Source organism: Mixophyes fleayi, chromosome 4 (genome assembly GCF_038048845.1).
Source record: "Mixophyes fleayi isolate aMixFle1 chromosome 4, aMixFle1.hap1, whole genome shotgun sequence".
NCBI classification, from domain to species: Eukaryota; Metazoa; Chordata; class Amphibia; order Anura; family Limnodynastidae; genus Mixophyes; species Mixophyes fleayi.
Window position 1 is genome coordinate 96,849,633 of NC_134405.1, and position 21,320 is coordinate 96,870,952.

Here is a 21,320-nt window from a genome sequence, read left to right on the forward strand (position 1 = left end):
GCGTTTTGGAACATTACATCGCGGGGGCAAAATGGCGCGATTTTGGAGCCCCCCGCTCGCCCACCTGCCACAGATAGGCTCCCGGACACCAACTGAAAAAAGTTGGTAAGTATGATCATATGATCTGCCTTTTTCTGTATCACATAATATATTTGAAGTCTGTTATAAGTGGGGTAATATGACTTTCAATATACATTTAAAAGGCTTAATCTCACTGTTTTTGTTGTAAAAATACAAGCTTAGGCAGCTCTTTCTGTAATATAATTATTAGGATTTTATGTAACCTACACTAATGCTAGTTAGATTACAGATATGTTCACCTCAAAATGAGATCCTTATTGTTTTGCTTGTAGCAATACTGGTCAACATTTACAATTGCAAACATCACCTCTGACTGTGGTTAGTGTAACAAATAAGACTGCTCACCTCAGCACACTGCTCGTTCTCACTCTTTTTTTTATATGTAGATTACATTTAACATGCACAACTTGTAAGACAGGGAGTATGGCAAGGGCTGAAAATGATATTTGCAGAATTTGCTGCAAATTAGTGGACATAAACTAGCACAAAATGAACATTTTATTACATGTTTGTACTGGATAAAGTAAGAACATGTAATATATATATAATATATTTTTAGTGTTTGATGATTGGTTCTTATATTGACATTAGAATCCTGTGAATATATAAAGGCACATTACTAGAGCCAAAATCTGCAATAAGTGACTGCTGATTTCATTATCATCTTAAACCTATGTTTTCTATGGAGTGTAAGTGTTTCTAATTACTACTTTTTATATGAATACAGCTATTGTTTATATAGGAATATATATATATATATATATATATATATATATATATATATATATATATATATATATATAGTATGTTGACAACAATATTGTACTACATGTCTGCAAATGGTATATTTGATATATTTCACTTTGATGAGGTTCTGCTGGTACTGTTGCCACAAGTCAGGGCTAAATGATTATTATCCTTAATTTCTAAATAGAAAACATATTCAGCAGCCATGTATATAGGGAACACTCTCCTGGACAAAAACATGTTACAATGCAAGAGGTGAAAATCAGTTTTCTATTTTGCACCTAAGTAAAATACTGTCAGTTTTTTCATGTAGCCCACAAATACTTGATAGCTTATTTGTAAATTTAAAGTTGATATTTGTGTGCTACATAAAAAAACAGTCAGTATTTAACTTATGTGCAAAACAGAATACTAATTTTCACCCCTTGCATTGTAACATGGTTTTCTCCAGGAGACTTAAATAAGAAACTTCTTAATTTAAGTTCCTTAATGAATCAGGCCCCTGGTGTAAGTGACAATTACTAGTGATGACAGTTGCATATACATGCTAGAACATGTGTTTGCATTGAGGAGCAACTGTAATAATGCATTTTATGCACAGTAGACATTAATGCTATCCTAAAAAAAATGATATTTTTTAATGTTTTGTCATTAAAGACTATAATATTGACAGTTGATATTAATGAATTAGGTTTTTTCTCTGTGAGTTCTTTTGGCACTCTGTATTCCACATTTGTATTGGATATATCCTGCAGTGTATTCAGGGCCGGTGCTAGGGTCCATGGCGCCCTAGGCACTTTGTCAAAATCGGCGCCCGCCCCCCACGCAAAAATTGCCCTCCCCCCGCCGCAGGAACACTTTGAAAATCGCCTCCCTCCTCCCCCCTTCCCACGTCTTTCCTTACCTTGCCTCAACACCGCCGCCTCTCTGCTCCGTCTGCTCCCCTCCACTCACTGACACTGTCGGCTGTGATGATGATGTCACGGCCCGACAGTCAGTGAGTGGAGGGGAGGAGACAGAGCAGAGAGGCGGCGGTGGTGAGCAATAGCCTCTTCCCCCCTCCCCGTGGATGTATCTGAATGCTGTGCGGTGGCCGTGAAAGGTATGGTCAGCGGTCGCCGCACAATTTTAAAGTAATTTTCATTCTGTGGCGCCCTCCAGGCGCCCTCCAGAGCCCGGCAATTGCTTAACCTTGCCTAATGGGAGCGCCGGGCCCGAGTGTATTGTCTGTTGGAGCAAAGCAGAGCTAGACCTGTATTCCTAAACCTTTACATCCGCATCTTGTTGAATACGGACGTCTGTATGTCTGATATATGTGTCGTTTTATAAAAAAACTAAAACATGCACAATACATTTGTTTTGCGTGCCTTAATGAGTCAGGCCCTGTATGTGTTGCATATAACAAATGCTGTTCCAGTATTTTAACTTACCATCTGTAAATGAGTCCACAGGTCTGTATACTCGGTGTTGTCATATTCAAAAGCTTTCAGATATGTCTAGAGGAACAAAACAATGTTTCTTTGTCAGCTTGGATGTTTACAGCTAGGCAATATGATTACAATTTTAAAACAATATAACTTTGCTGCAGCACTTTTTATTTACAGGAACATTATATAAATGTTACATAGCCCTGTGTTCGGCGGTGATAATTGAAGCGGCTCTGCTGCCAGCACCTGGCACACTCGCTTTCTGCTTAGGCATATGCCCGCGCGTTCTGTTAAATCTCCTCCGATAGGCATGTAATGCATAGCAAACATACATAAAAGATGCAGAAACAGTAGTTTCTGCATCTTTTATGTGTCAAATATGCTTGATGCATAGACCCCTCTGTACAGTTTCTTTGATGTACTGTTTCTGACCCAGCTTGTCTTCTGATGACTTGTTTTCCTGACATTGAACTTTGTATAACTATTTTCCTGTATTGTCCCGTGATTCCTAGCCCTTTTTGTGCATACTTGCCAACCTTATGTTGGCCGGGTCCTGGAGTTCCTGGAGGGCAAGAGGGGTGTATAAACGGAGGGGTCGGGGCTCCGTGAATCTTTTGACAGTGGTAAAAAGACCCCAAACAAGTATTACATCACTGGGGGCAGGGCCAAAATGACGTGATTCGCGAAGCCCAGCCCCCTCCGCCTGTTCATGCCAGCTCTAATTTAGTGAAGTGGGCAGATGCAGGAGAATTGCCAGCTCTCCCAGTATTCCGAGAGACCTATCCGGAATTCGGGAGCCTCCCGGACATTCCGGGAGAGTTGGCTTGTATGTGTTTGTGTCAGCCGCTGCCTAGCAGGGTGAACCTGGTAGTGTCCTGCTCTGAAGTCCTTGACCTTCTTGTAGGTCCAAAATGATAATCAGACTCAGATAATCCAGCACCAACCATTAGCAGCATAATGGCTCCACTCCCTCTATGACAGTCTAGAAGGGCCAGGGATCCCACTGAGGCTCCATTGCCTACTACAGCTATTCAAAACTGCAACAAGCAAGTGGAAAAGCAGAAGGCTTTCATATGTGTATAGTTTTAAATAGCTGACAAACCTAGTTAGGAGTACATGCCTTCACACTCTCATTAGGATATGAACGTTTGTAAACATTTGTTATATTCAGGAGATACTTACACTCAGTCCCTTCACAAAGAGAGGTTCAGTGAGAAATGTGGACAACATCCGAATAACTGATGCACCCTAAAATAAAACAAATTATAAGATATACATGTAAGTAAAAAAAAAATCAAAGTATATAAACATAGATGCAATAATTTCTTTATCATTGGAGGTACAAAATAGCAAGTTTGCAGAACAAAGTAGCTTTGGACGGAGTTTCAATTTGCGCAAATTCACCTAGATTTCTGCTCATAGATTTACAGAGCAAGATGACTGTGCAGGGTAAATGCAAATCTGCAGAATTCGAGGTAGGTATACCGCTGTGCTCTATTTTGCAGAGCAGTTCAAAAATGAAATTTTATTTTGTGGAGAGAGATTAGATAAAGGGATGAAGAGGATGCATTTTCAGCAGGACTTCAATTCTGCATTAGGTCAGAGCTGGCGGAGATCAGCTCTCATCCTCTAAATTTAATAAAACTTCAGAGGGATGTACCCATTTTTTATTTATTTGTTTTATTCTACACAGCATACTTGGCCACTCTCCCAGAATGCCCAGGAGACTCCCGACTTCCGGGAGGTCTCGGGGACTCCTGGGAGAGCAGGCTATTCTTTAGCATCCTAGTGAAATGGGCAGGAGGGGGCTCCATGATGCAATTTGTGGTGCCACACACCCATCTGCAATCGCACAGGATAAACTGAGCAGTATTTTAACAGAAAACAGAAACATATATTTAATTGAAAGGGTGGTACTGAAGAGGTAGGTGCTTAGATTACATTTTTAGCACAGTGCACCTCCCAAAGATTTTTCCATCTTTCCCACATTGAGATGGACTTTTAGTTTGTGGAGACTGCGTCTAGTTATGCACTGGGCCGACCATTGACACTCATTAGTGCAAATCCAAGGTGTTATGCTCTATCCGTTTGATCTGATTTGGTAAATAACCTCTCTTGTGCTTGTGATGAGACTACCAGGTAAGATTTAAAGCAAACATCAAGGCTGAAGCACGCATTTGTGAACTTATGAAACCACTGATGATGTCAGAAATCACCTGCTATATTTCAGAAGGAAATATGATAAAATTTTATACCCCATTTCAGGACAGAATGATTAGTGTGAATAAAATAAAGGCTTTAAGTGGAAGCAGATGTACCCTAGATATTCTCATACAAACATTTGCTTGCTAAGACAAATCTGCACTCCATTTATCACACTCAGCACTCATAGTTAGCTCACCTTACTGTAAGCTATGGCATCAAATAGTTCACTTATTTCTGATGGAGAATTCACTGCATCTTCTCTTGATGTGAGTGGATGGGAAGAGAGCAAGGCATCCACCGCCATGACTCTATGTATATCATAAAGCACTATCAGGTCTTTCTGTAAGGGTCAGATTACAACACAAATACAGTGTAAGTTAATGTTTAACTTCTCCTATTGGTCAAATATATGTTTGCCAATGTTTACATCAATCAATACACTTCTGGATTGACAACCCATCAATATTTGTGGATACAGGGCATCTCATAGAGTCCATTAGTGTGTCTTTTATATTTTGAACACTCCCTTAAACAAATTGCTGTAAGTAAGTTGTGAGCACCTGTGTATAACTTTCTATGTTAAACTAATCACAGATCTGTCTGATTATTGACTAGATCCAGAGAGCAATTTTGTCCCAGAGAAAAATATAATAGGTGATGTTCCCTCGAAATGAAGGAGTTGAAATATTCATCTAATAAGACTGCATCAGGAACCTACTGTTCAGTGAAGCAAATATAAAGCGACCTGTTTATAATGGTATATTTTCCAGATCACACAGCTTGCAGAGAACAGTAATGACATGTAACACTGAACTAAAAGACACAATATTCTAAGATATCAACTGAAAACATCAGTCACACAATAAGATGAACTCTGGTATGGAAAGCTTCTTGTTGGAAATGTAATAGATTAAGATTGAACTGAGTTATATAATGGTCCCTTTTGAGTTTGCATAGCACCTACTTAGAGCACGTTTAACTCGCACACAGTCCCAGACTGGCCATTAGTTGCCAGTAGTCACTGGCAGAACAACTGGAAGTAGCCACTGCCAGTAGTCCTCAAGTTAGACTTAAGTCTCACATGTTTTCTACAAGGTTTTGTTCAGGAAAACATGTCTGTAATGGTTTTATAACCCTGTGTTAACACAAAATCATTAACAAAATAAGTCAATATTATGAATGACCTTACCCTTCACAATGACCCATTTCACCAGGGACAAAATGCTATGCTCTTGTTATCCAACATATCTTTATATTGTAGTAAACTGTACTAAATTAATTAATTAATATTTAGAAACATACTTTCCATCATTTCATTAATTCAGGCCTTGAATAGGAAAATCACTTTTTGAAGTTCAGGAGCCGATCATGTAATGTCAGGTAGAATAGAAGTAAGAGTGTGGTATAAAATATATTTTTTGATGGGTTGTGATGGGTTAGAGCATGTTTGTGTACATTGAAGCCTGTTATTAAAGATCATTCTTTAAACTGCACTGAACTATCTGCTCACAAACTACCTATCCTAGTAATGTGATGTTAAATTCAGAAACTCACCTGATGGGAATATGCTAGTATTGACATAGGAGTTTTGCTGAATCTGTCTACTATGCTGGAGTCTGCTGATATACAGTGTGTCAATGTTAACACCTAGAACTAAGATCGCCATATGCACAGATTCTTTATTCTGTACTACAACTTTATAGCTTGATACTATTTGTTTCCTTCCTTTCCTTTCTTTAATCAGTTTTCTATCTCTGCCTCTAAGACAACTTGTTTTGCTCTTTGATATGAGATAGACTATAGGAGACATACTATGTTCCAGCTGGGTTCTGCTCTGTCCGCTCCCAAATATTCCACGTAAGAGGCGAAACCCTCATTCAGCCATAAATCATTCCACCATCGAATAGTCACAAGATTCCCGAACCACTAAAACAGTAGCAAAATAAAAAGAATTAACAAAATGCATTAAAGTGTATCTGTCATCTAGTCTGGTAAATATAGCAATAATAATAATGAATCCAGTGTTTACGTCTAATTACGATGTATGCTTAGTTCCACACATACCATGCTTAAGAAAATCAGCTGTAAAACTGGGCTCTCCCTCACTGTCTTTTAATTCCTGCTTGAATATTTTGTTTAAATTAGCTTTTGGTGTGGGCTGTCCACGGGGCTGAAACTTGGGTGACAATAATCTTGTGATCATTATAAATCAATTTGGTGAAAGTTTGAAAATGTTACAGAAAGTGTCTCAGAAGAACAGACAGCTATTTTTCGCACTCTCATTAATAATAGGAATCTGGAAATAATTCATATTTATTTCTAATATTCAGGATCACTCTGTAAAACAACTGTTGACTAGTGCAAATAAGCATTGTACTTGTCTTTATTCTGCCACAATAAACAAAGTGTCAGCATGGAGGCATGGTGGTTAGCTTTGCTGCCTCCCAGCGATGAGGTCATGAGTACGTTCCTGAGCAGAGCTCTATCTGTGTGGAGTTTGTATGTTCTCCTTGTGTTTGTGTGGGTTTCCTCTGGTTTCTTTGCTTTCTTCCCACAGTTCAAAAACATACTGGTAGGTTAATTGGAGTTAGTTGTGTATGTAAATTGGGACATTTAGATTGTAAGCTCCAATAGGGAAGGGACAAATATGGATGACTACATAGCACTGTATCCCTAATTTGTATTTTTGTATTAGGGAATTTAAATTGTAAGATCCAGTTTGAGTAGGGACAAATATGAATGACTCCATATCCTATGCACAGCACTGCGACCCTAGAGTGTGTTTCTGTATTAGGGAATTTAGATTGTAAGTTCCAATTCGGGCAGGGACAACTATAAATGACTACATATCCTCTGTACAATGCTGCGTAATATGATTGCTGCCATATAAATCCTGGTGGAATTCCTTCCGCTTTAATTTCTTTGCACTCATTAATATGATAAAAGTGGTTAACTTAATGCAGACATGTAGAAATGGCAAATATATAAGTAACATTTGGGCTGCAATTCACAGAACATATAGTATGTGTATTATATGTTTATATATTCTATAACATATATATTATATATTATATTATGTTATATTTATATGCTGTCTGTTCAGATAACTGTATAATGCCTAATTAGGTGGAGTTGACAGGTTCGCTTTAAGGTTTGATACATGACAGTAATTTGAACTAAGTCAACAGTTCATTTTAACATACTGCCCTTGAATGCATAGATTAAAAAATCCCATTGAGTAAATGTACTGAATCCTTGAATGTGTAACAAATTATTGTTGTATGTTGGCTGTATGTTCTTTATAAGTATCCAAAGCCGTGGCATCACATTTGTGTAGGGTTATAAGATTCTGCCCTCCAACATGTATTTACGGCATATATGTCTGTTTTACCCAGTTTGTTTATTAGTTTATTATGTTTGTCCCCAATTGTAAAGCGCTACGGAATATGTTGGCGCTATATAAATAAAAGATGATGATGATGATATTTGTAGCAGTTTTGGTGAAACTCATATATCAGAAGTTTCTCTAATAGTAATACTTTCAGTATGACATATAAAAAGATGAATAACCTGATGAGCAAGCTCGTGAGCTATTACTGTGACCACCCTCTCCTTGTTGCCAATGGAAGACTCATTTTCGTCATAAAGAAGAGCAGTGTCTCTGTATGTCACCAGCCCCCAGTTCTCCATGGCTCCTGCACCGAAGTCAGGCAAGGCTACCTGATCTAGAACAGAGAACTAACCATTAGAACTTGTATGTTCCTACACAGCTATCTGATGCACATAACTTTAGATAATTCCTGAAACAATATTAATGTAATGACATGGAAAGTTTACTCTTTATATTTAATTACATAACTAGGAAAGTAAGTCATTTTGGAACACAATTTAAATATTTTCTACAAAATCTGTTAATTTAATCAATTTTACTCAACCTTTACCAGCAGTGTCCTGACCGACAAAAGAAGCAATGGAGATGCAGAAGAACTAGAGGAAGTAACCCATGAAACCTGGACACATATATAATTAAACATATATAATTGTGTACAATAGATCACCGCATACCTGACTTTGGCAGAGGATAGGGAGTATTGTAGTAGATCTCCAAAAAATCCAGAATTGGTTGAGTGACACTCAGTGCATAATCCGCTTGCTTCTGTTCAACAGCAATTTTGCGGCCCCAGATTTTAACCTGCAAAATTGTACAATATGTTTTATTGACTGAATGTACATTACATTGACATCACCACAGAAGATATCTATTTCTCTATGTAACATTTTCTCCCATAGACAGTAAACTGTGTGGGCCACCAGAGAGGCCATGGCCGTACCACAATACTATAGTTGGCAACCAACAGTAAATTTACTGACGGTCAATTAAACTTAGTTACATTTCTTTGTGTTGTCTAAATTCATACATTTACAATTATTTGCATTTAAAAAGACACATAGATTTTGTTAATCAGTAGACGTTTTCCCCCCAGTCCTGCAACATTAGATGTCTAATCTGAAGATGCACTTACTTTATCATTACCAATCGCACTGAACTGAGAAACAATGAAGGCCACCAAATACGAAGACATCTTTGGAGTTTTGTCAAACTCTGTGACATTCCATTGTTCACCATCCCAATCTTCAGTGCTCTCACCTAGAACATGACAACATTGGGGTCAGAGAACAGACCAGACAGAAGTGAAGATACTAGGGTAAAAGAGCTCAGATTATGAGGGAATGACTTCATTCAGTCACAATACATACATACATGTCAATGAAAAGCAATTTATAAGCAACAGAAGCCTTCTCAGATATCAGTCAAGTCAGTGAAGACCACCACCTTATTTTTCTCTACTTTCCATCTACCGTATATTATTGGTGGAGTTTAATTTTGGGAGGCTTAGAGTTACCTTTCGGGAAGATTTTGCCTCCTTTACAATCTGTCTCCTAAAATATTATTTTTTAAATTTTCCGAATTCATTGAGAGATGTACATATATCCTGCTTCTTGCGACCTTTAGGTATACTTAGCATAGAAAGTTGGATATGTGTATGTAAATATAATTATTTTGGAGGTTTATATCTGTCCTATATCCCTTCCAGCACACACATAGACACATAGATGGTTGAGAAGTCAGCAACTTACTGATTGGGTTCATGTTGGACAGCGCCACATAATCTGGCTTGTGCCTGATGGTGATGCTGAAAGTAGCTTTCATTGCTGGCTCATCAAAGCAGGGAAATGCCTTCCTCGCATCGGGTGCCTGCATTTGAGTCGTGGCGATGATCCTGTCATCAAAAGCATATGTTAGCTGGAAAACTCAGTGGGTGGATGCTAGGACCACAGCTCAAGCATACAGACAACTCGCCCAGAGCATTGACCATCAACCTGTGCTTGTCTGACTATTTCAGACTGTGATTTATTTAGGTATGCAAGTAAAGTAAAACAGGTAACCCACTATAAACAATATACAATGAAAAAAATACACACATATGCCAAATCTAAAATACAAAACCTTATTGTGACCAAAGTGACTATTAATATAGTTATTTGTTGTATTGCTACTTACTTGGTTTCGTTATTTTCCACATATTCACTGCGGTAAAATCCTGCCAGATCATCTGCCAGCTCTCCAATAAACTCAGTGTTTAGTGTGTATGTTTTATTAACAGTCAGTTGTTGACCAAGATGTAGCACTAGATAATTTGTCTTCGCCACCTCCTGTGTATTACTTATGGAGATAACAGTACTGGCATCATCCCGGAGCTCTGGGCTCTTGGTATAATTGAGTTTGTTGCTGTGGATAATGACAACGTTGGTGGCTTGCTCACATCTGAAGTGGGCAGCACTTTTGCCATGAAAGACATAGAGTCCTCGATCATCTTTCTTCAAGATGGGTCTGAGATCAATATCATAGTGAATTGGTATCAAGGATTTTGGAAGCCGATATTTATCCCAAAGTTCATTAGATGCAGGAGTGGTAGACGTCAGTGTGCTTGTAGATGTGGAAGAGGCGGACGAGGCGGATGAGGCGGACGAGGCGGACGAGGCGGTCGTAGATGCTCCATTTTCTAGTCTATTATTTTTGGCTTTCTCATTTGAGTAAACAACTGCTAGAGCAATTACTGTAGCCAGGGCAGCTATGGCAAAAAATATGCCAACAAAAGCTACGATCTTGCTAACATAGAAGCCCTTTGCCATTGTGCTGGGAGAAGGTGACACAGGAAGAGTGAATGGAGATGCTGTGTTTTATATATCTCCTCGGAACCCAGAGGCAGGAGTTTGCACTTTGTGTACAGTTACTTTGTCAAACGTTAACTAGTTGGAGCAAAGGTTGCAAACTGGTTAACGTAATTATCTATCTAAATGTTCGGCACTGATCCATTCTCTACAGATTTAGAAAACAAACTATTGTTATACTGATGAACAGTACACCTATGGGGGAAAAAAACAACAAAATTACAAATAAATCTGCCATGCAAAAAATAAAAGTTTATAGTAATTTGCAGCATTTGGGATCCAAACTAAAAGCACTAAACATTGCTTTTGTATCAATCAAGTGTCATTTGTATAGTGCATGATTTTTGTATGTATACCGGAGTTATTAAAACTTTAGTCCTTTGATAGTTGTGGATCACAATGCATGCTGCCATAGTTCATGAACTTACAACTATACAATGGGGATTAATTACAACAGAAATCTGTCTTTTGACATATGCTTGGCTGTGCACTGATACCCCTGGCTGTGTGAATCTAAACGATGGAATCTGCATCTAGGGGTAAGACTAGGTAAACTTGAAAGCGTCCCATAATTTGTATGCTACACAGAGGTGAGACAGGAATAAATAAGATGCACACCTTTGTACAGCACTAATCTGCCACCGATTATCCTCAATGTTCCCACTTGTACTTAATATTTAGGTCTATTTTATATATTTATGTATGTATGGATACGTTTTTTTTGATGTCACTCATTTAGTGTTTTAGGCACCCAAGAAATGTTGGTGCTCTAAGTGACTGCCTTAGTTTGACAAAGTAATTATTATACCAAAGGCTAGGACTGAAGTAAAGACAATTAAATGGTTTTCATAATAGAACATCTTTTTAATACATGAAGCAGTACACGCTGTAAGGTAAAGCTTTGGTGGAGAGAACCTCTAATCTACCTAACAATGTAGTGCAAGACCTGAAACAACCACAAGGTGGCACAGATAAAACACAAACAAATAGGCTATACTTTTTTCTATTTTTCTTTGTGAGAAATGAAACCTTATGTCTGTAAACTGAACTAATCATTAATGATCAGTGGCAGAAGTGCCACTGTTACAGTGGGTGCAGCAACTCCTGGTCCCGTCGGTGGGTGGGAGCCGTAGCCACCGCACTCGCTGGGGTTCTGCCTGCACCCACTATGATCTGAGAGCAGGCACAGTGAAGCCGAAACAGGGTATCAGAGTGCATGCAGTAGAGTGGGGGCTATCGGAGGACATTGATGGACTCTCCCTCAAATTTTGCTATGAGGCTCAGTGGTGTAGTAGTCTCCCCAGTTAATGATCAATTCAGTTTCAACACTGTTATTATTTGTAAGTAATACTAAGAGCAACATTTTTATTTTGAGCGAATTTTATGTTTTATGACAGAATTCTTTTGAAAGCATGTTGGAATTAGAGATGGGCGGGCTCGATTCCCCGAGATGGGAACCCACCCGAACTTCACCTATCCGAGTACTGAGCCGGGCAGGCTCGGTACTCTCCCGCCCATTCGTAATCGAAATCAAGGCAAACTGTCATCGTGATGTAGTCGGATCTCAGAGCTCGGTTCTCGCGATATTTGAAAAGCATAAATACCCGCCTACACAGCAATCCATCGCCATTTGACAGAGGGAAAGAGCAGGGTTAGGTCACAGGCTGTATTAGAGCAGGGACAGAGCAATAATTGTACACCTTATTCTTTGTATTATTATTTCAATTCTATTATATTCAATTCTATTATTATTACCAATTCTATTAGCAATTGTTAGAGCAGGAAGAGAGGAGGATAGAGGAGGCATTTTTTTCACTACAAGTGCTTTGGGGTGTCCCATATTCCCCAGTGTGAAACAATAATTTTTCTGGCTGCCAAAAGTCATATTTAGCTGCAGTATCTATCTATACAATATTTTGCACTACAAGTGCTTTGGGGTGTCCCATATTCCCCAGTGTGAAACAATAATTTTTCTGGCTGCAAAAAGTCATATTTTGCAACACTATCTATTGAATATTTTACACTACAAGTGCTTTGGCCTCATTAAAATGGATTCAAAGCAGTCCACATATGAGCAGGATTAGCAAGCAGGTGCTGGCACCAGTCCTGATGGTAGTGTTCCCAGTACGTCATCTAGTAAAGCCTATGTAAAAGTACATAGTCTTTTTAAATAAGGGGGAAAAAAAACACACCAAAATTTTTTTTACTGTTTTGAAGCGAAAAAGAAGTGTAACTGAGGAAAAGTTAAGTGCCGATAAAAAAAAAAATTGCCAACATGCCATTCTACACACGCAGTGGCAAAGAAAGAATGAGGCCTTCGCCTTTCTCTATTAGTGGCAGATCAAAAAATGTTACTGAGCCTTCTTCTTGTACAGTCACTCATGACCAAGCAAGACCAAGTAATTTGGAGTTTAAAAGTGGTGTACAACTACTGTTACGCGGGAAAGCCGAGCTGCAAGAAAACATTAAGGCATTAGAGGATAATGTATGCTCTGAATCAGAAATGATACCAATCCCTGTTGGACAGTCCATCCACCAGTAGTATGTCTAATCGTGAGAATTCTGTTTGTGTACCCATAAAGAAGGGCCCTTTCAGCAGTTCTGATGATGTGTGCCTGAACAGCCCGAGTGTAGCCGGTGATACACCAATTGAGGATGCCACTTTGGAATTAGAGGAGGATGAGGGGGAGATTTGTGTAGGCGACGAGGGCGCTAATGATGATGTTGATGAGGATGATGCAGACAGATACCAAATTCCCTTTCTCAATTTCTATTTATATTCTAGATTCTATAACGGCTGAATAGTTTTCTATTTTACTCCTAGGGAAGAGGGGGTCTGATGCAGACAGATACCAAACTGCCTTTGTCCATTTCTTTTTATATTCTACAGTCTATAGCGGCTGAATTTTTACTATTTTCTACAAGTAGAGGGGGGCCTATAGAGACAGAAAACAAACTGCCTTTGTCCATTTCAATCTATATTGTTCAGTCTATAACGGCTGAATTTTTTACTATTTTCTACAAGTGGAGGGGGGCCTATAGAGACAGAAACCAAACTGCCTTTGTCCATTTCTATTTCTATTCCTCACTTGACCTCTCCCAGTGGATTGAATCTGCTACTCATAAGGATGGCCACTGCCTTGATCTTGTTTTCTCTAGACTATGCTCAGTTTCTAATTTTCTTAATACACCCTTCCCCCTCTCGGATCATCACCTTATCAGCTACACGCTCACCCCCACTGCTCTAACCTCTCTACTGTCTAACTCTACTAAGCCTCCTCATACCCGCAGAAATCTTAATTCTATTGATCTTCAACAATTTTCCACCTCTCTCCAACACCTTCTATCCCCTATCTCTACATTCTCATCCCCTGAGATGGCAGTACCCCATTTTCACCAAACCTTAGCAACGGCCCTTGATAAAGTGGCTCCAGCTACACTACATACTACACGTCGACTTCAATGTCAGCCGTGGCACACTAAAGCAACACGAAATCTTCATAAACTGTCCCGTAAAGCAGAACGTCAATGGCGTAAATCTCGCACCTCTAATGACTTCTTCACATATACTTTTGTCTACCGCTCCTAGCGAAATGCTCTGGACACTGCAAAACAAACATACTTCCAATCTCTTATCTATGCTCAGGCTTCTAACTCCAAACGCCTTTTCAATACATTTAAATATCTTCTCAATCCTCCCACCCCGAACCCTCCATCTACTATCAGTGCTCAGGATCTTGCTTCCTACTTCAAGGACAAGATTGACAAGATCAGACTAGAAATGATATTCTCTTCCTCGACAAGCAATCAGATCAATTCCTTCCCACTACCCTCTGACATCCTCTCTTCATTTGACCCCACAAATGAAGAGGAAATTTCTACGCTCTTCTTATCTTCCTACTCTACCTCCTGTCCTCTTGATCCTATTGCCTCGCACATTGGTAGATCCCTGTCTTCTGTGCTTATTTCACCTCTAACTCAAATCTGTAATCTCTCGCTCTCTACTGGCATCTTTCCATCACTATACAAGCATGCAGTGATTACTCCTATTCTAAAAAAAACAAGATTCCGACCCAAACTCTCTATCAAATTACCGTCCCATCTCTCAGCTGCCGTGTCCCTCCAAGCTTCTAGAGAGACTTGCCTACACTCGCCTCACACGCTTCCTTTCCGCTAACAACCTGTTGGATCCTCTTCAGTCTGGCTTTCGTTCTCAACACTCCACAGAGACTGCGTTGACCAAGGTTGTCAATGATCTGATCACTGCTAAAACTGAACACCATTACTCTCTCCTAATTCTCCTGGATCTCTCGGCTGCATTTGACACCGTTGACCACTCTCTTCTCCTACAAATGCTGCAATCCCTAGGTCGCAAGACACTGTTCTATCCTGGTTCTCATCCTACCTTTCTAATCGCTCTTTCACTGTTAATTTCTCTGGAGCCACCTCTGCTCCGCTTCCCCTATCAGTTGGAGTACCACAAAGCTCAGTGCTAGGTCCTCTGCTGTTCTCTATCTATACCGCTTCTCTTGGAAATCGAATAAGTTCCTTTGGCTTTCAGTATCATCTCTATGCGGATGATACCCAAATCTATCTATCCTCTCCTGATCTCTCGACATCTGTGTTGTCCTGTGTAACTGACTGTCTTTCTGCCATTTCATCTTGGATGTCCTCTCGCCAACTCAAACTTAATCTTTCTAAAACAGAGTTAATAATATTCCCACCCACTAACAAGAGCAAACCTGACATTTCTATCTCTGTTGATAACATGACTATAAATCCCACCCCACAAGCTCGATGCCTAGGTGTAATCCTTGACTCACACCTATCCTTTGTTCCCCACATTGACTCTATATCTAAATCCTGCTACTTACATCTAAAGAACATTTCCAGAATTCACACATATCTCACGCAAGACACTGCAAAAACCTTAATTCATGCACTCATCATCTCCCGCATTGACTATTGCAATTCCCTCCTTACTGGTCTTCCCAAGAACAGACTCAAACCTCTACAATCTATTTTGCACGCTGCGGCAAGACTGATTTTCCTTGCAAATCGTTCTTCCTCTGTTGAATCACTCTGTATGTCTCTACACTGGCTGCCTGTTTTGTACCGAATCCAATATAAAATACTTTTACTAACCTACAAGGCCATCAACAAAGCTGCACCAACATACATCTCCTCTCTTGTCTCAAAATATCTCCCAACTCGGCAACTCCGTTCTACACAAGATCTGCGTCTCTCATCCACCCTCATTACATCCTCCCATTCACGGTTACAGGACTTTTTTTGGGCTGCACCCACTCTATGGAATGCTCTCCCTCGCACAGTAAGACTCTTCTCTGGTCTACAAACTTTCAAGCGTTCTCTGAAAACCTACCTCTTCAGATAAGCTTATAATATTTCTCAGCCACCCTCTTAACCTCGCTACCTTTAGCCTGTTACACAATTTCACACAAGACAACTACCCCCTGACCAACATTGTTGTGTGACGGGATCATTTAGCTTATGAGTCACTTTTACCTTTGCAGTCTGGCTGGGCCAAAATGCATAATGTAGACTTAACCTCATGTGTCAATCTCCCATTGTCCCATAGATTGTAAGCTTGTGAGCAGGGCCTTCTCACCTCTTTGTCTGTTTTACCCAGTTTGTTTATTAGTTTATTATGTTTGTCCCCAATTATAAAGCGCTACGGAATATGTTGGTGCTATATAAATAAATGATGATGATGATGATGATGATGATGATGATTTATATTGTACAGTCTATAACGGCTGAATTTTTTAGTATTTTCTACAAGTGGAGGGGGGCCTAGAGACACAGAAACCAAACTGCCTTTGTCCATTTCTTTAGATATTTAACTATAAGTGTAGGGTGTAATATACACCCAAAGACGATGGCTCCATTGCCAATAAGCATAGATGGAGAGGAAGACAATCTGGTTTGTGTGTAGAGTTAATGACGGCCTACCAGGAATTAAACTGTTTTTTTCATAATTATATAGCTTTACAATTACATTACTTATCCAAGAAACAGGTGGAGCACTAAATTCGGTTATTTTATGCCCAAAAACATTGATTTTTAAACAAAATTGCAAAACAAAACCAAACAAAACCAAAACCAAAACCAAAACCAAAACACGCAAGGGCAGTTTGGCAAAACCAAAACCAAAACATGACGGTAATCCAGATCCAAAACCAAAACCAAAACACGGGGGTCAGTGAGCATCTCTAGTTGGAATAAATATAATTTCATATAAATAGTAAAATAAATATCTTGTCATGATTTGGACCATGATAATGTCCTTGTAATTAGTGTACATCCAGAACTATACCTTAACGTATTCAACTATAGCCATTGATTATTTAGATACCTATACCTGTAGTTATCCATAGTTTAGGGAAAGTTACAGAAGTGAAACTATATGAGTAATTTTCAATACAATTTTCCATTCTTTTTTTCATTTTCGATTTTTAATACTCGAAACTGTTTACTATTGTTGTTTTCTACTAGTATTCATCAAATGGGACAGAATAGACATACAAATCATGTTTTAATTGTAGAAATAACCCCTGGTCACATCAGTGATTCCCTAAATTGTCAATACCTAGTACTGCAGCCAATATAATACATCTAGGTATACACCATACTTGCCAATTTTTTTAAAACCTCCTAGAGGGGAGGTCAGGTGACAAGAAGTGCATGAGGGGGTGTGATGATGCCGTCGCATCCTGCTATGAAATGGCAAAATTCACGTCATTGCCTAGCAGGGCTTGGTTACGCGACTGCATCATTAAGCTCTACATCTCTACAATCCAGGATTATGCCTACTCTTGAGGGCGTCCGGGAGGACTCAACAAAATTCAGCAGCCTCCTTGAAATTAGACAAGAGAGTAGACAAGTATGGTATAGGTGCTACTGCATCTACCATTTTCTAGAACCCCTGTGTGTGCGTGTGTGTGTGTGTGTGTACACACACACACACACACACACATATATATATCTATATATCTATATATAAAAATCTTCAGTGTGAATTTCCCAGGGCCCCACTGAGGGGAATGAGAAGCTTAGTTTAGTTATACTTTTATACTTTAACATTTATCTGGGAGTGTTGGAAGGTTGAAAGATAATAGCGTAGAGTTCCATGTATGAACTCTTTTGACCTAAAGGTGAAAAGCTGATAGATTATTGGGGATATAAAGAAAGATATAAAGAAATAACAATAAAAGGGTATCATCTGCTGACTAGGAACTAAGGAATCAGCACACCATTCTTGTATTACGTAGAGGTGGAGAGGCAGGGCAAGTGTGATTGCACCAGGGACCAAAAGGGGTTTTGCGCGCCCTATTCCTAGATTGCGTTTAGCTGAGTATATTTTAAGCAAAACCTCAAACTTGCATAGTGCTATGACTTTCAAATGCGTAAGTATCAACATAAGTATCATTAATGAACATCAATATATAGAATTCATTTCAAACAACACCTTGCAAAACTAGAGGCAGAGAAAACATGGGGAGAGATAAATAATTAACTGCCTGTTCCATTTACCTTTTACATATGTTAGTGGTTGCATATGTCCATGATTTAAGAGCAGATAGGAAAGGACCGAAAATTTTTCTATCCTTGGGTTCAGTATTTCTGTGATTCTATAAATAAAAAATCCGTCTCAATACAAAAATATTCCAGTCAATTTTTAACTTGGCATCTGAAACAGAGAAACAACTTTCAGTCATTTCCCCTGAGACTGGGGGCTAGATTTACTAAGCTGCGTGTTTGAAAAAGTGGGGATGTTGCCTATAGCAGCCAATCAGATACTAGCTTTCATTTATTTAGTACTTTCTACAAAATGACAGCTAAAATCTGATTGGTTGCTGTAAGCAACATCCCCACTTTTTCAAAGCCGCAGCTTAGTAAATATAGCCCTGGGTGTCTGTTGGCACCTTCTTCTGTTGGTTTTACCTATGCAACAGCTTGTTTTAGTTCATTTACTAAGCATGAAAGTTGTCTTTAGTCTGTAAAGTTTTTAAATATGACAAAGATGCAGAATAGTATCAAAATGGAGTGACTGGAGAAAACATCAAACAAAGCCAAAAATAGATCAAATGGAAGAATGTTTTATATCTATACAATCACAAAATATATGAACAATTGTGCTAAATCAAGCCGACTGGGCACTTTGGAACTCCTTTCACTTCTTTAGGTAACGTGTCCACTTTCTAGGATTACCTCTGAGTAACTTGTCCCCCCTGTCCTGGATGCAATATGGAGCTTTTGGAGATATAGAGCACTTTGGGGCCCTGAACCATGTAGAAAACAGATAACCTATATCCAAGTATATGGCCTGCGTCTAGTTTCAAAGGGGCCTATTTATCAAGAAGTGTAATCTTATTAAAGCACACTTACCGTCATTTAGGCGCAATTTGGAGTATCCTTCAAATTTATTATTGTTGCATCGGAACAGATATTGTGGAAATCTGCTGCTTTGCATTATATTTCATTTTTCTGAGCAGTCACCATCAAATAGTATGGTGACTGCTCCCTAACGCAATCTGACATGTTCAGAAAATTACTAATTTTCGGGAACTTGTTATGCTAATGTACGCCAGCTGAAGCTGGCATATATTAACGTAATTGAAAACTTTCCTAGCTGTCAGCTCTGCTCCGAAGAGCAGAGCTGCAGAGCGCATGTGTGGGGGGATCATGTGATCCCTCCCTGTCACATGATAACAGTTCCTCGTTACTATAGTCTTTGTGCCTATGTCCTATACTTTCAGTCAGGCATGCGCAGTAGGAGTACAACAAAGATGCCAGTATCGCAAGTTTGTTCGCAGTGACCAGTCAGTGAAAAAGTAAGTGCTACACTTCACAGGGACAGCAGTTTATCGTGACTGCTGTCCCTGCTGAAGTTATTTCATAAATATGGGAAATAGTTCAATCCTTATCAATGTGATAAGGATTTGAAATTTTTCATTTTATGCAGTTGTTGATAAATGTGCCCCAAAGTACAATACTCTTCCATCATATACAAAGCATCAGAGTTTTTGTGTTTAACATAAGTGCTGTCCAGTCTAGATGCAGAATAACAAGCAGTGTCCGCATCACACTTGTCTTCTGACATCACGTATGACATAATCAGGAACACCATCTAAGGAGATTAAGGGGCACATTTATCAATATTCACATAAAGTGAAAAGTAGTTTTCAATCCTTATCGCAATGATAAGGATTGAACTACTTCTCACATTTATGTACAGCCCTGCACAGAAACAGCAGTTCCGAAAAACTGCTGTTTCAGTGATAAAAAAAATCATACTTACCCCCCTCTTCGGAAGCGCTGTCTTCGGGTCTTCTCTTCACTCTTCAATTGCGCATGTCCAGTTCCAAGAACTGGACATGCGCACACAGATCCCCTCTCTGTCTCTGCAACGATAGTTGCAGAGAGAGAGAGAGCGCTGAGTGACAGGGAGGGATCATGTGATCCCTCCACACATGCGCTGTCCAGCTCTGCTCTTCGGAGCAGAGCTGACAGCATTAGATTTCTTCAATTCGGATGATGTACGCCAGCTTCAGCTGGCGTACATTAACATGACAAGTTCCCGAAAAAAATGTTTTTTCGGGACTTGTTAGATTGCGGCCAGGAGCAGTCACCATTCTGTTGAATGGTGACTGTTCCTAAAAACGAAGAGGAATGCAAAGCAGCAGATATCCATGATATCTGCTGCAATGCCCCCTTAATAAATTTGCGGAGGACACTGTGGGACCTTAATGACCCGTTAAAAGCACTATCGTGCTTTATTAAATATGCCCCATAGTGCCGGACCAGCGGACTGGTGAGAATACCCTGCAGTGCTTGAACTCTGTGTTTGTTCTTACTCTGCTTAACAGGTGTCTACTGCCTTTTATTGATGCCCATAGTTTGCGTGAGTCATCTGCTGTGTTATAAGCTAATAGAACAGAGCTGCAGATTTACACATCTATTCGGTCTTCTCATCAAGTCATGCCTTTCAACTCTGCACATGCTCACATCACTATAGATGATGGGAGAGAGTTGCAGGCGAGCATCTAATGATAATGCATTGGTGCCAGGAAGAGAGCCGCTTAGGGAGATGTCGCTGAGCACAATAGTATGTGACAGTAACCCCTCCCCCCGCCCACCACATTCCCTTTATGGGTGACTCCAGGCATCTTCTACCCTGCAGACATAAGAAAAACTGGAATGGTCACCTAAGGGGATGTGACAGGTGACTGCATTATTATGAATGTTATTTCTTTAGCCCACAAAATGACTGTCTCCACTGTGTTTAGGCAATGAACCCTCTTTAATATGGTAGAAGGTTTTGATTAGTTTAAATACATTACAATGGTTTGGAAGTGACTGCGATTCCAGACTGTTAAACAGGAAGAAATGCCGTGTCTCTGATTCTCCTGTTATATAATTCTTACTAATCCCTTGGTAATGGAAACCATTTGACTCACATCTTGACATTCTAGAATGTAAATAATTACTTAGCAGATTGGCAATCAGGCGAAATGTCAGAGTATTTTTATCGACATTTTGAAATATTTTCTGCACATCACAGTTATATATTATTAGAATACTAGATGCTTGTCCTGAGTAACC

At 39.4% G+C, this 21,320-nt stretch overlaps 1 protein-coding gene across 2 annotated transcripts in view; it reads right to left on the reverse strand.

The window, feature by feature from the left end:
- Positions 1–21,320, reverse strand: part of ANPEP (alanyl aminopeptidase, membrane) — a 69,559-nt gene that overhangs the window by 14,799 nt on the left and 33,440 nt on the right. For both annotated transcript variants that reach the window (XM_075207799.1, XM_075207800.1), the window contains exons 2-10: positions 10,024–10,889; positions 9,600–9,742; positions 8,984–9,108; positions 8,526–8,652; positions 8,031–8,185; positions 6,273–6,386; positions 4,657–4,800; positions 3,438–3,503; positions 2,259–2,324 (exon numbers count right to left, since the gene is read on the reverse strand). In XM_075207799.1, the coding sequence (XP_075063900.1) occupies positions 2,259–2,324; positions 3,438–3,503; positions 4,657–4,800; positions 6,273–6,386; positions 8,031–8,185; positions 8,526–8,652; positions 8,984–9,108; positions 9,600–9,742; positions 10,024–10,655 (1,572 nt within the window). In that variant the 5' untranslated portion in view covers positions 10,656–10,889. The remainder of the gene's footprint in view (positions 1–2,258; positions 2,325–3,437; positions 3,504–4,656; positions 4,801–6,272; positions 6,387–8,030; positions 8,186–8,525; positions 8,653–8,983; positions 9,109–9,599; positions 9,743–10,023; positions 10,890–21,320) is intronic.